Genomic DNA, 15,286 nt, shown 5'->3' with positions numbered 1-15,286 from the left:
TGGGGATGTGAGGTGCTCAGTCCCTCGCTGAGCCTATGCCCAGGGGCCAAGGGCCATCCACGCTGAGCCTGAGGACTTGTGGCCTCCCCGAGAATGTGCACAAATCCCAAAAGGTTGTTTGTCTTTCTGATGACAAGTAGGTTACTCTGTCCCTGGAGCAGAGAGCCGGCAGCTGCCTGCGCCAGGGGCCTGGTGCAGAAGCGCTCATTCCACACTCCGTTCGTGTGCTGAGCAGTGAGTCAGAGCTGAGGCTGCAGCTTGGGCTGGAATACTGACCCCTCAGTGGTGGGGCCAGGGGCCCTGCGAGGGGCAGCCCCACAAGCCAGGGCCGGTTGCTTGGTGCAGCTGATGCAGAAGTTTTCTTAACTGCCCTCTCTCCACCCTCTGCGACCCCTGCCTTGGGTGATGCGTGCAGCTCCCTATAGCAGAGATGCAGGAAGGTAGTTTTGTGTGTGATTGTGTCTGGGGATTGATGAACGGGTCTGGAGTCAAACTGCTGGGTCGGAGGGTGGGCAGGCCCTCAGCAGGTCCTGTTGGTCCCACTGCTGGTCTCTGCGCCCCGTTCAGTAGGGCTCCCTCTTGGCCCGACTCTTCTGTTTTTCAAGCGTTAGGTACTGAGTGTGCAGGCTGCCCTTTTCTTGAGGGTGGGGGAGGGCGGAATAGATAGATAGATGTGGGGTTCGCAGGGATGGGGAGAATCTTCAGGTCGGAAAACAGCACATTCTTTTACAAAAATGCACCTCCTGGGACTCTCACCCTGGGCAGTGCTGATCCTTCTCCCAACTGTCCCTCACGTAACTGCACACAAGGAGGAACTTTCCCCCTCCCCCCCCTCCTCCTCCTCCCTCCCTCCCCCTCCTCTTCCACCTCCTCCTCCTCCCTCCCCCCTCCCCTCCCCCCTCTCCCTTCCCCTCCTCTTCTACCTCCTCCCCCTCCCCCTCCCCCTTCTCCTCCTTCTCCTCCTCCCCTCCCCCTCCCCCTTCGTCCCCTCCTCCCTATCCTCCCCTTCCTCCTCCCCCTCACCCCCTCCTCCCCCTTGTCCTCTTCCTCCTCCCTTCCCCCTCCTCCTTAAGCTGACGTTCACTGAGCATCTAGTATGCATCCAGGCTAATTGTAAGCATCTGATAGTTACCTCATTTAATTCGTGTAACTGCCTGTAAGTTTGTGTCTTAGGTTGGCTTCACCCAGAAGCAGACCTTCAGACGAGGCTTGCAGTACAGGTAGTGTATCTGGAAGATGTCACCAGAGGACACGGAGTCAGGAGGGGTGGGGGTGAAGCCAGTTTGGAAGGCAGCGTGCCTGTGGCTGCATTTCCAGATCACCACAGCTCCCTGCCAACATGAACTCTGTGTTCTGGACCAACTTGGTGCCCGCTGGTGCCTCTCCGCAGGCCAGCACCCTTCACGCCCGGCAGACCCCAGGGTGTCAGAAGGCGGACATTTGCTTGGTCTAACTCTCTGTAAGATCTCCTGTAACACTTCTGGGTAGCCAAGGTTCCCAGGAATGCAAACAGGAAAGCACATCAATACTTGGTAAATACTTTCCTTCTTACATTTCTTGTTTTAGAGCCCTAGGCCCGTGAGATTAACTGTCGGGTCATCCAACAACTGACTGAAGTTATGGACCATTTAGTTTCCATTGTATTTGGTAGCAGGATGGGACATGGAAGACACTGAAGACTAACTTCTCCTACTTGCAAGTTCTGCCTATTGTTTTTTGTTTGTTTGTTTGTTTGTTTTATATTTTTCTGAAGTGAGAAGCAGGGAGGCAGAGAGACAGACTCCCACATGCGCCCAACCGGGATCCACCTGGCATGCCCACCAGGGGGCGATGCTCTGTCCTTCTGGGGTGTTGCTCAATTGCAATCTGAGCCATTCAGGAACCTGAGGCAGAGGCCGTGGAGCCATCCTCAGTGCCCAGGCCAACTTTGCTCCAATGGAGCCTTGGCTGTGGGAGGGGAAGAGAGAGACAGAAAGGAAGGCGAGGGGGGTGGGTGGAGAAGCAGATGGACACTTCTCCTGTTTGTCCTGGCCAGGAATCAAAGCCGGGACTCCTACATGCCAGGCCGACGCTCTACCACTGAGCCAACCAGCCAGGGCCACAAGTTTTGCCTTTTAAAGTCATGCTTGCCCTGGACCCATTTCCTGAACTAAAACGCACATTTCCTTGAAGACAAGGAAAATCTCATTCTTTGGACCCCACGGCACCATGGTGCACAGGTGAGGTTCCCAGGACACCCGTCACAGGAGGGAGATGGAAGGTGGCCCACGATCTCAGGCCAGGAGGCTCTCTCCTGGGCTCTTCCTCTCCTTCCCACCTCTGCCCTGCACCGCCTCCCTCTCCCGCCCAGCAGGTACACCATCCCAGAGGCCCGTTGGCATCAGATCTGTGTCTTGGCAGAACTCGGTCTAACCGGGGCTCTGGCATTGTGAACTGGCCCAGAAAGCTTGCCTTGGGTCAAGTGCTGAACGAAATTCCCCAGCAGGACACAGAGGAGCCGAGTGGAACCCTTCCGGCTCCTTTCCTGGGTAGAAAGGACTTGATGACTCACAGTCTGGGGAAGGGACTGTTCCTTCTCACAGTGGAGGCAACTTCATGCAAAGCAGCATGTGGTCACATCCAGCCTGAGACGGGTTTGGCCGGTCCAGCCCAGGGCAGGAGGCCAGAGCAGAGGAAGGGGAGCCAGAGTTATGAAATACGGGTCTGTGCTCGGTCGGCATGCTTGCGTGGCCCTCACCAAGTATGTGGGCAGGGAAGCAGCGCGTGCTTATTTGCTCAAGGACACAGGCCGAGACGGGGAAACGCTGATGGACTGACTTCACCCCTTTCGAAAGAGGAGAACTGAGATTTGTAGCAGGGAGCCACGGCCGCTGACTTCCAGGAACACCTGATTTGGCCAGGAGCCTCAGTGAGAACTTAGGGTAGAGAGGAAGGTAAAGGGACAGTCCCCTGGCCCTGGGAGACTCTGAACAATAATACTTTTTCTATTTATGTGGCCAGTGAGGGGGCAAAGTTGCTTTGGAGGAAGGATTCCTGGGGGCTAGGGAGGCCTCCTGCCAGTTGCATCCTCGGCTCACTCCTGTCTCCTGCAGTTCCCAGGGTTCGGAGCTGAGGCCTCAAGCGCCCTCTCCTACACCTGAACTTGTGTCTTCCCCAGGCTTCCTGTGTGGATGAGGCAGCTCCCTGCCCTTTTCTGTGGTCACACGTCCTCTTCTTCTCTCTGGGTTCCTATGACTAGAAACTACACAACACAGACACCTGGTGGATAGTAAATCTGTTGATCACCACTAGTCTCCTTCCAGATGAGATCGGAGCTAGGGTGGGTCATGTTCCAGCCTCCCATCCCGGAACCCGTGTTAGAAGGTCTAGTAGTGTGTTTCTCAGGACAGATGGTCAGAGGCTGAGTGTGTGCTAGACTCTCCCAACTCTGTGGTTTTATTTTGGTGAGACAAAAGACTCAGCATCTGTTCCAAGTCGGCAGTTGCTTTGGGGTCTGAATCAGTTCTTTTTCTGCCCACCTAATGGCCGGAAGAAGTTTCAGCAGGCTTCAGGCGCTTGATGGGGTGGGTGGAGAAGTGAAAAATGGAGACCTCTTTTCTTGGGCTTGCCAAGGTGGCCGTTTAGTGCTTAGCATGTCTTCACTGAGGAGAGATGGCTGGGTCAGGTTGTGGGGAAAACAATTCGATGGTTTCCAGTGCGAGCCGTTCAGGGGACCCAGGAGAGGGTTAGCGGCTCAGTGCTCCTCACGTCGCAGGTCTGGAGATCTCACACCTGCCCTGTGCCTGCAGCTCCCTCAGGCGCCTGGAGTCACCTGCCGGATGTTGCATTCATGAATTAAGACACAAAGCATACACCAGCTAAAGAGAGAGCATCTCGCGAGAGCCTGGACTCGGCCACCCTCTTCTTGAGAGAAGGTAGTGCACTGGATAGCTAACCACGGCTTCCCGGGGGGTCTTTCTCCTCACCTGGGAAGCGTGCGCGTGCTTCTCACACTGTTTTTGGTGTTGATGGCTGCTGTTCACTCCCCTCTGTGGAAGCTGAGGACCTGGGCTGCCCCCACCCCTCTCTACCAGACGCACGCCCTTCTCATCGTTCGTCCTCCTGGCGTGATCCAATGATGATCTTGGTTAGGTCAGTGCTTACGTAATTCTGACTACAGAAAAGCCATTCATGGCTGTATTAGTTTCCTATTGCTGGTCTAACAAATTGCCACAAACACGATGGTTTAAAACAGTGGTCCCCAACCCCGGGGCCGCAGACCAGTACTGGTCCATGGGCCATTTGGTACCAGTCCACAGAGAAAGAATAAATAACTTACATTATTTCTGTTTTATTTATATTTAAGTCTGAACAATGTTTTATTTTTTAAAAATGACCAGATTCTTGCCTGACCTGTGGTGGCGCAGTGGATAAAGTGTCGACCTGGAAATGCTGAGGTCGCTGGTTCGAAACCCTGGGCTTGCCTGGTCAAGGCACATATGGGAGTTGATGCTTCCAGCTCCTCCCCCCTTCTCTCTCTCTCTGTCTCTCCTCTCTCTCACTCTCTCTCTCTCTCTCTCTCTCTCTTCCTCTCCTCTCTAAAATGAATAAATAAAAAATTTTAAAAAAAATAAAAAATAGAAAATGACCAGATTCCCTCTGTTACATCCGTCTAAGACTCACTCTTGACGCTTGTCTTGGTCACGTGATACATTTATCCGTCCCACCCTAAAGGCCAGTCCGTGAAAATATTTTCTGACATTAACCCTGTCCGTGGTCCAAAAAAGGTTGGGGACCACTGGTTTAAAACACCGCAGATTTATCTTCTTACAGTTCCAGATGCCGAAAGTCCGGAATGTGTGTTTCGGAGCTAGATGCAGGGGTCCTTGTGCCCCGTCCCGCCTCAGTCTCTTCAGCCCCAGGCCTCCGGCCACAGGGAGCTCTGCGTTCTGATCCCCGAATGTAAAAGCACCTCATAGCGTGTGATGTTCTAACTAGAGTGCAGCCAAGTGGTCTGAGAGAGTTCAGTTGCCGTTGCTATTATTGTTTTTGAAAAATCATTTTTACTGTGGCCAAGCCTTTGCTGAAACAATTTTTTGAACTGCTTTTCTTATTTTCAGGAGGGTGTGGAGAATTCATTTGGAGCCCAGATTTCTGCCATCGCTACATGTAGCATTCTTCTCTTTATTGGTTTCATAGCTGGTATTTTCCGGGGCCCGTCTCCCCGTTTCTGGTCTTCCCCTGAGACCCATTGCTTTGTAAGATGTCATTTGGTCTTCGTGTCCATCCCCAGCACTAGCAGGGGCCCTTTGTCCGACAAGGAAGTTGCCATCTTGGTGCAGGTGTCTGCGTCCCTGAAGTCGGGCCGTGGAGGCGGGGCTGCAGAACCCAGGCAGACAGCCCAGACTCACTCGCTTGGGGAGAACGAGATTCCGACCCAAGTCCCAGGAGGACTTCCGGCTGCCCCTGCCCTGGACCTCCAGATCCCAGCGTGCCATCAGTCCCAAGGCCAGATATCTGTAGTGCCTTTGCCCGTGCAAAAGGCTTTTCTTCAGATGTGCCCGGGATCGCATGTGCCTGGGCAGCTAAGGAAGGGTGAGCAGGAGAGGAAAAGATCGTCACGGTCAGAAAGGACTCCCTTTCCTGTCCTTCCGAACCCGCTATGTGGACCACCGTTTACAAGACTGAGCTGTCTTCCTGACAGCACCCACTGGGTCGCTGCACGTCAAGGCCGAAGCCACAGGAAGTTGTGGAAAGAGGCAGCAAAATCCCAGTTTCCTTTCCCATGTTTAACCTCTTTCTAAACCCCATGACGTTTCCAAGGTTTTCGAATCTTCCTTCACCATTCCACGATGGCGTGACGGGCTCTGGAGAGAACTCACATCCTGCCTGTAAGGGACTCGCTCCATGGCCTTGAGCAAGGCACTCCTCTAAATACTAATTTCTAGGCCCTGGCCGGTTGGCTTAGCGGTAGAGCATCGGCCTGGCGTGCGGGGGACCCGGGTTCGATTCCCAGCCAGGGCACATAGGAAAAGCGCCCATTTGCTTCTCCACCCCTCCCTCCTTCCTCTCTCTCTCTCTTCCCCTCCCGCAGCCAAGGCTCCATTGGAGCAAAGATGGCCTGGGCGCTGGGGATGGCTCCTTGGCCTCTACCCCAGGCGCTAGAGTGGCTCTGGTCGCGGCAGAGCGACACCCCATGGTGGGCAGAGCGTTGCCCCTGGTGGGCGTGCCGGGGGGGGGGGGTTCTGGTCGGGCGCATGCAGGAGTCTGACTGTCTCTCCCCGTTTCCAGCTTCAGAAAAAAAAAACTAATTTCTAAACCTATAAAATTACTCTCTTACTGTGCACCTTATAGAGTTTTGAGAGTGCCTGGCACACGGTATATGCGTGGTAAGTGGCTATGGCTAAGAGGGTCTGCTGTATTCATCTCTCAAACCAGATCTCTTCAGCTTCCTGGCCGCAGTCTTGGGAGTACTTGAGCTGATAGGAACTCGGGTACCATCTCGTTCTGGAAGGAACAGGAGGCATAGAACCTGCCTGGTTTGGAAATCAAACCTGAGACCTAATTTGAGGATGATGGATTATGAGAGACCTGCTTTCTGATGTTACCTCTCAAGATGACCAGATTTGAGTGGGTCACATGGTGGCATTTTCTCCTTGATGTTCTTCTATTTAATGAAGCAGGACATCAGTCACAATCAAGTTATTTTCATTTTCGAAAGAAAATGAAACGTAGCCGGAAAACATTTTTCGTTTCCCGCGATTTGTCCCGGTGCAAACAGGCTGCCACCTACCCTGATCTCGTTCAAGACTCAACTTGACAGACGACCCACCCAGACCAGAGAGGTGACCCTCCTTTGCGAGTGGGGTCCGCCCCTGAGACCCAGTGCCGTCCTTCGGAATCAGGGCTGGAGCAGGGACTGTAGGTAGAAGCCCCTTCCCAGGGTGGCGCAGTGATGAGGTCCCCTGCCCTGGAGCCCAGCTGCCTGGGCTCATGTCCCGGTGGCGCCCTTGCCAGTTCTGGGGGTTTGGGTCACCCCGAGTCTCCGTGCCTTGTTTTTCTCAGTCCTAGGTGCCAGTGAGCTGTAAAATGGGATGGTACTCCTACCTCGTAGGACTGGCATGCAGTCCGACAGAGTAAACAGAAGATCCTTCAGACAGCCCCAGGCACATGGTGAACGCTGTATAAATGTTAGTTGTTATTGCTTTGGTTCCCCTGCCCCCCCCCACACACACACTTTTTTCTTTTTCCTGGAAATTGGCCAGGCCGAAGATTACAGGGACAAACATTCTCTCTTGTCTTGAGGTTGCTGATGTGAAGGGGAAATCACAGTTCTCCAGCGATGCTGAGCCAGGGAACCTGGCCGGGCGGCGGCTGCAGAGCCAGGCAGCCTGGGTCCTGCCCACAGAGCGGCAGACAGTGCCAGCCTCCTGGGACGAAGCAGCTCTGGCTGGGGGTGGGGGGACGCTGTGTGCCTGGAGGTTCTGAGAGGCGGTGCCTGTCGCCTTGACCCACAGAGGCCCGTGCCAGCCCAGCTCCCCCGGCCTGGGACCTGACCCCAGCTTCAGCCAAGGGAAGCAGGGTTTGACCAGGTCTGGCTGCAGCATCGCTCACAGCACTGACCTGTGTGTCAATCCAGCCCTCTGACAACATGGTCATGTATTTCCTCTCATCCTGGCCAGAGTTATGAAAATTATTTAATTGATTTCTTAAAAATGGAGCAGATGGCCTGACCTGTGGTGGCGCAGTGGATAAAGCGTTGACCTGGAAATGCTGAGGTTGCCGGTTCAAAACCCTGGGCTTGCCTGGTCAAGGCACATATGGGAGTTGATGCTTCCAGCTCCTCCCCCCTTCTCTCTCTCTGTCTCTCCTCTCTCTCTGTCTCTCCCTCTCCTGTCTAAAATGAATAAATAAAAAATAAAGAAAAAAATGGAGCAGAAATTCCAAATTCCAAAAATCTCGGTCAGTTTCACTGAAAGTCTGAGTAGTGATGAATCGGTGGCCAGCCTGCAGGGCTGCCTGGTGGGCGGCAGAGCCCGGGTAGCAGCACAGAAGGACTGTCACATCTTTAGTGACTGCTGTAGCACCAGAGCCTATCTTCATTCTTATCTCACACACACACACACACACACACCACCACCGCTGTCATCCTCATCATCCTCATCCTCATCACGTGGCTCCCCGCACCCCTTCTCCCACCCAGAAAACTGCCACCAAGAAGCACTTTATGAATGCCTTGTAATTTTGTCTGTTTTGGTGGGGGAGGAAGATGTGGTCTCCGTCTTTTCTCCCACTCCCCTGCCCAGCATGTTATCCTGTCCTCCACAGCCGGTTAGTGGAGGGCCAGGTCTGGTCATCGTTTTGTGACGTCGGGAGTTGGATGGGGAAGTGAACGCCATCTCCAGTGAAGCTCGGCAAGGTGAGAAGGGAGGGAAGATCGGGAACAAACAATACCCTCAATCACACTGTCTTGGACTTCACGTTTATATATTTATTTATTTATTTTGTGACAGGCAGAGAGAGAGAGACGGAGATAGGGCCAGACAGGAAGGGAGAGAGATGAGAAGCATTTCATTGCAGCACCTTAGTTGTTTAATGATTGCTTTCTCATATGTGCCTTGACCAGAGGGCTACAGCAGACTGAGTAACCCCTTGCTCGAGCCAGCGACCTTGGGCTGAAGCTGGTGAGCCTTGCTCAAACCAGATGAGCCTGCGCTCAAGCTGGTGACCTCGAGCTTTCGAACCTGGGTCCTCTGTGTCCCTGTCTGATGCTCTATCCACTGCGCCACCGCCCGGTCAGGCTGAACTTCGTGTTTCTGAGCTGCCTTCTACCCAGTGTGGAAACAATGACACAGAGTGTGGTGGTGGGCTCCTGTCCCCAGCCCACCAGCTCCTCAGTGGACTGGGCTCCCCTCCCCGCAGTTGCTAGGGACCCCAAACCTTCCTGTCAGATCTCAGTCTTTCCTAGTAACCCCTCCGCATATCCCCCCCCCCGGCTCCCACCCTTCCCTCCTTCTCCTTCCCGCTCACCTTTAAGCCAAGCGATTCCTTCCTGTTCTATGTGGGTATCTGTGGGTATCGCCTCTGCAGGATGTGGCCTTTCTCGTGGCCCAGGTGGCCTTCCAGCTTACTCTTGTGGTTTAGCCATGAAACCGTTTCTCTTTCTGACTGCCTTGAGCCATGCTCTCACACACCGCCCCTTTTTACTCTGACAGTGCCGTGTGCCGGACGTCTGCAGGGGAGTAGGCAGTTTCCCGACCCCACCGAGGTGGGGCGCTCAGAAAGCGGAGGCACAAACATCGTGATCCCACCACTCATTGAAATGTACCAAACCGTGTAGTGGACCCATATTTCGACACATTTATTCCCCACATCAGTCTTTGGAGGGAAGAATTAGTTCATTCTCCCCAGTTTGGTAACCGAGGAAAGAGGGAAGAGAGACTGTGTACCTCGCCCGTGGTAACACCGCTCAGAAGGGCAGGAGCTGGTCTAGAACTCAGCCGGGTCTTCCCCAGCTTCTCATTGAGCTGTGGCCGAGGAGACTACTGGGCCAGTGGGTCTCCTCGCTGAGGAATGAAGGGGGGTCTTGGTAGATGGGTGGGAGGGGGGATTTGAGGACGGAGGAGAAAAAGAGCCACTGTAGAACCAGACAGTGAAGGTCTCACCTTCTTTCCCTCCCAACACCATCACTGCAGGGCAGAGACAAGTATGTGGGTATTTCCAGTGGGGAGCGTTGGGGAGGCGGGCAGGCTTCAGGCAGCGAGTGTGCAGCCGTGGGTGAATAGACCAGCAAACTCTCCAGTACATTGTATGCCGTTCCCTTTCTCCTTTCTCTGATGTACTCTTTATTATTCTGCTGAGTAGTTCTCTTCAGAGGATTTTCCCCCCAGTTTGATCAAAGCTGCTTTTCTTTCCCCAAAGCTTTACTTGGGTGGCCCTGCGGGGACATCTGCTCGGGGCCGCGTTGAACCTTTTCTCTTGCCAACTCCCCCAGGTTGTCTGAAGCCAAGGAAGGCCGAGAGAGGGATCAAAACATTCCATCTTCTTGAAACGTTTGGAAAAGATGATTTCTTTTCCCCCAGTGGTCTCCAAAAGTTTCAGAATGCAGATTATAAATCCAACTTGAAAACATATTTTTCTTTTGAGAAGGGAAAAAAGAAATAGCTCAGAGTCTGTGTCCATGGCTGTTTCTCCTCTGAGTTTTCATTTAAAATATTGGCACTCTTGCTGGCTGTGTGAGCCTGCACGAGTCTCAGCGCCTGGCCTTTTCCGTTTTCTCGTCTGTGGAACAGGGATGATAGGATTCCCACTTCCTTCTGATCTCAGGAGGATTAAGGGAGCTACCACCTGACATGCAATGAAAGGATCACATCAGTGCAAAGGACTAGGACCCAGCAGTCCACCTTTTGGGGTCTCCTCTATGGAAATCATCACTCTTTCCCCCAGAGATGCATGGACTAGATATTCAGTGTGGCATGGTTTGCTGTAATAAGAATTAGAAATGAGCCATATATATTTTTTTTTCCTTTTTTTTTTTTTTTTTTCTGAAGCTGGAAACGAGGAGAGACAGCAGACTCCCGCATGCGCCCGACCGGGATCCACCTGGCACGCCCACCAGGGAGCGATGCTCTGCCCCTCCGGGGCGTCGCTCTGCCGCAACCAGAGCCACTCTAGCGCCTGGGGCAGAGGCCAAGGAGCCATCCCCAGTGCCCGGGCCATCTTTGCTCCAATGGAGCCTCGGCTGTGGGAGGGGAAGAGAGAGACAGAGAGGAAGGAGGGGGGGTGGAGAAGCAAATGGGCGCTTCTCCTATGTGCCCTGGCCGGGAATCGAACCCGGGTCCCCCACAAGCCAGGCTGACGCTCTACCGCTGAGCCAACCAGCCAGGGCGAAATGAGCTAAATATTTTCCCTGTAGAGGAATGGGTAAAGGAACTGGCATATTTCCCCACGAACTATATGATAGTATGCAGCAGTTAACTAACTCTATATTGAAAAAGACAGATATGGAAAAAGCCTCAGGACATACTGTCACATCAACCAAGGCAAGTTGTAGAGTAGTCACCTCCTTTGTGCTAAAAATAATTACCACAGTAAGTACGGAGGTTTCTCAAAGTGTTAAAATAAGAACTTCCATATGTTCTGAGCTGACCAGGTTGGAAGATGACTGAGTCTGACTCTGAAACACAGTGGCCCGAATGGCTCTTGGCAGCCCTGCTCCCACTGGTCCCCAGTCCCCCGGGCTTCTTCCTTCCGGTGACCCCACGGCGCCCGAGCATCAGAATCACCTGGCGGACTTCTGACAGCCCAGCTTTCTGGGCCCCTGTTTCTGACTGAGGACTTATGGGACAGGGCCTGTGAATCTGCCTTTCTGACAAGTCCCCAGGTGATGCTGAGGCTGTTTTTCCCGGGGGTCACGTGTCGCGAAATCACTGCCCAGGGTGTGTCCTTGCCAACACCACAGAGCTGGCGCTGTCACATCCGTGTGCCGAGAGAGAAAGGCCGGGCAGCCGAGTTCCTTTGGAGCAAGAGGGGCAGGCAGAGCGGCGGACTCCTGCCAGGGCCAGGACGGTCCCGTGGCCACGCCCAGCTGCAGGGGATCCCGGGCAGATCCTCCACAGCTGAGCAGCCACAAGCCCCTGGGGTAGGGGAGAGTGTGTTCGTGGGAGGCACCGAGAGGCCGGCAGAGTGGCCCTGGGACTCACATGGCGATCAAGAGAGGGGCAGCCCTCAGCGGAGGGGACAGATGTGGAAGAGGCTCTTATGCTGCGTGGTGACCAGTGTCACATGGCGGTTCATTAAAGGGGGAAGCCCGAGTCTGCCTGCTGGCCTCAGCAAACGCTGCCCCTGATGCAGACCAGCTAAGCTTGAAGCAGGCATGCTGGCTGAGGTGGGCCGTCCCCTCGAAGGCGGCTGGGTGTCACTCCGCCTGGGCTCTGCAGGTATCCAGGAAGCGCCATCCTCCGCCACCTCCCTTGTTCTGCCGGTTGGGGCTGACGTCATCCCAGCTCTCAAATGTGCTTTTCCCACTCCGTCCCCCAGGCGACTTGGCTGTGGAGAAAGCTGCGTGGCAAGAGGCGGTTGGTGATGGCGTCCTGCCTCTTGACGACGCTGTCTGTGGTGGCTGTCACCCGCTTCCCCGCACAGCCGCAGGCCACCATGGAGCCCCACGGGGTAATCGGCGGCCATGCCCCGCACAGCCCGCGGGCTCTGAGCTCCGGCCGGAAGCAGCGGACGAGAAACCTGCGTTTCTGGAGAGGCTGGGCCCTGCCCAGGAGTCCCGTCCTGCTGCATGCTGAGGAGCAAGGCCACGGAGGGAGACTGGCCAACGGCAGGTCCCCGGGAGGGGACAGCAGCAGGCGTGGAGAGAGAATCGAGAGGGACTTGGCTGTGGCATCTCTAGGAGATCTGAGACTCAGTACCCAGCGTCTTGTGCTCCTGAGGGAGGATGAGGTCAGAGGTCCTGGAGCCACAGACCTGCGACCCTCTCGGGAGGATGGGCCCATCAGGGAGGCACAGAGTGAGACGGGCACCCTGGTCAGCCCCCTCGCAGGGCACTGGAGAGCTACTGCTGGACCGACCCTCCAGCCCCATCCGGCGGAAGGCAGGGCTCTGCCAGGAGCTGGGGACAGAGCCTTGACTGGTGGGCAGCAAGCAGGGGGACCTACCCCAGTCACGGGGACCCATTGGTGGCCTGGCTCTGTAGGGGACCTGCAAGGGTCCATCTGGTGTGCCGCCCAGACCCCTGGGCCATTGACCGACTCAAGGACCAGTGGGCCGGTGCCCCCGTGGCTCACAGAGCACGATGTGCAGGCCCTCCGGCTGCTGGCCCAGGGGCAGGTGGTGGGCAAAGCCAGGGTCCCTGGCCACGGGCAGGTGCTGCAGGTCGGCCTGTCCCCTGAGGGTGCCCTTCAGGACGCGTCTCCTGGGCTCAGCACACTCTGCTCCCAGGGGCTCTGTGGCCTGATCAAGAGGCCGGGGGACCTGTCCGAGGTCCTGTCCTTCCACGTGGACCGCGTGCTCGGGCTGCGCCGGAGCCTCCCTGCCGTGGCCAGGCGCTTCCGCAGCCCCCTGCTGCCCTACCGCTACACAGACGGCGGCGCCAGGCCCGTCATCTGGTGGGCACCGGACGTGCAGCACCTGGGGGACCCAGACAACGACCAGAACTCTCTGGCCTTGGGCTGGCTGCAGTACCAGGCCCTGCTGGCACGTGGCTGCGGCGGGCCGGGCCAGGCGCCGTGCCTGGGCATCCGCCACGCCGAGTGGGCTCGCCTCGCCCTCTTCGACTTCCTGCTCCAGGTACGTGGGGCTGGGTGGGCGGGGCCGGAGGGCAGCAGGATTAGGGGTGGGTGGCGACTCTCCCCCTAGGCCTTGTCTTTTGACCCCCCCCCCTCCCCGGGCATCTGGTCTTGTTATTTTTGAGCCTCTGTGTTTTCTCATCCAGTTAGTGGGTGCTGGACTAGCTCGGGTCAGCTCACAAGAGCTGGTGGTTAATAGTCTGGGGAATTTTGTGACCCTGTTGTGAAACACAGGCATTTAAAAAATTAAATTATATAAGCTAACAATATAATAATTATATTAACAGCAGAGGTAATCTTCAGAACTAATTCTTTTACTACACTTTCCCTATTATCTGCGCTCTTGAGGCTGATTGCGCCTGTCTAGTGAATACTATGTAATGGTGGCCACACATCTCCTGCCAGCTCCTCACTGTCATGCTGGCAGCTTGGAACTGGCCAAGGCGGGACTGTCCGCACCATGGAAATCAGCACATGCTATATGCTGGGAACCCCGTACTCCTGGGCAGTTACACATTTATCAGCACACTGATGTCTATAATGTCATATGCTTGACTCAACAAGGACTCCAGATGGTTGTGTAACTTAATAACAGAGAGGGAGAGAGAGGAATGGATGATACTAGTCTAGCCAGGGCACTAAAGAGAGAGAAGGAAGCCACAGGACCTCTGAGGTCCCTGCTGTGCCAGGAGGTAACCTGGAGTTTCTCAGGACCCCGGGGAGGGGGCTGCAGTTTCTGGGGACCCCCAGTCAGGACACAGGGGTAACTGGGGGACTGCAGGCATCAGCTATTTACTGGCTGGCCTGGGGTTGCTCTGTGGTGCCTATCCCAGGTGTCTGTCGGATTCCCTGCCGGGATTGTGGCCCAGGTCCCCACAGGGGTCAGTGCTGGTCCTCCCTGCCACTTCCCCTGCTTGTGTTCTGGGATTAGCTGCTTTCGCTTGAATCCTTGTCTCAAGGTCTGTCTCTGGGAGAGCTGAACCCAGATGATGATACTGACCAGTGTGAGGTTTCTGCACACCAGGTCGTTTGTGTAGTGTGCACCAGATAGTGCCCGGTGCATGCCACTTGCTCAATAGTACGCAGGCACTGTCCCCAACTCGGGGCAGGAATCAACTCATCTGATCTGCACAGCAAACTTATACATGAGATACCACATTTATCTGTATTTTGAAGTTGAGAAATTGAGGCCTGGAGAGGTGAAGTCACTTGCCCAAGGTCACGGCTGGTGGAGCGGAGACGCCGCCTGGATGGTCTGACTCCAGAGCCCACCCTCGCGGTCAGAGTCACTATTCACCTGGCCCTCACTGGGGGCAGGAAAAGGGGACCTTTGCAGGGATGCCCTGGGACCGTGAGATCGGAGCACCTCCTTGCAAAGCCCCGGTCCAGCTGCTGTGCACACAGCAGCTTTCTGCTCCACACAGAGGCCCTCTGTCTGTCTCCTGGGGCTGCGGTGCGGGACCCTCCCCTGGCTGCCAAGGCCTGCTGTAGGGATGGAAGTCCCAGCAGCCAAAGCACACACAGGTTGGGTGTGTGGTCAGACGCGACCTGGCTGGCCCCCTGCCACCTTTTCCCTGGTCTGCTGAAGACTGCTCACGCCAAGCACTCCTGTCTGGCTGACGCTGCCTTCCTAGAAACCACTGGCAGCGGAGAGAGGTGGGGCTGTGGGTTTCCCAGCACCGGAGCTGGAGGTGCCTTCTGACCGGGAGCAGGAGACCAGCTCCACATCCAGCCACTCTGTGCTCCGCTTGCTGCTTGGTTTTGTTTGATGCACTATAACCTCTTGTTTTCCCGTGTGTGTATATTACAACATACCACTTACCTGGACACAAAATACACAAGCACTGCACACATACACAGTCCTTAAACCCCCACAACTCCTCTGTGTTGCAAATCCCGCACAGCACCCTGTATTAGTTAGTGATTGTGGAGATAATGCTGTGTAACAGACCTCTCCAAAGCTCAACGGCTTACAACGCCAGCCCTTCACTTCTTCCCCCAGGGTTGTGGGT

At 55.3% G+C, this 15,286-nt stretch overlaps 1 protein-coding gene across 5 annotated transcripts in view; it reads left to right on the top strand.

Annotated features, from left to right (window-relative positions):
• GASK1A (golgi associated kinase 1A) overlaps positions 1–15,286 on the top strand; it is a 47,867-nt gene that overhangs the window by 25,193 nt on the left and 7,388 nt on the right. For all 5 annotated transcript variants that reach the window (XM_066244674.1, XM_066244675.1, XM_066244673.1 and 2 more), the window contains one exon: positions 12,019–13,275. In XM_066244674.1, coding sequence (XP_066100771.1) covers positions 12,064–13,275 — 1,212 coding nt within the window. In that variant the 5' untranslated portion in view covers positions 12,019–12,063. The remainder of the gene's footprint in view (positions 1–12,018; positions 13,276–15,286) is intronic.

This window comes from Saccopteryx bilineata, chromosome 10 (assembly GCF_036850765.1).
Source record: "Saccopteryx bilineata isolate mSacBil1 chromosome 10, mSacBil1_pri_phased_curated, whole genome shotgun sequence".
In the NCBI taxonomy this organism is placed as follows: Eukaryota; Metazoa; Chordata; class Mammalia; order Chiroptera; family Emballonuridae; genus Saccopteryx; species Saccopteryx bilineata.
This window is presented reverse-complemented; position numbering and strand designations above follow the sequence as displayed.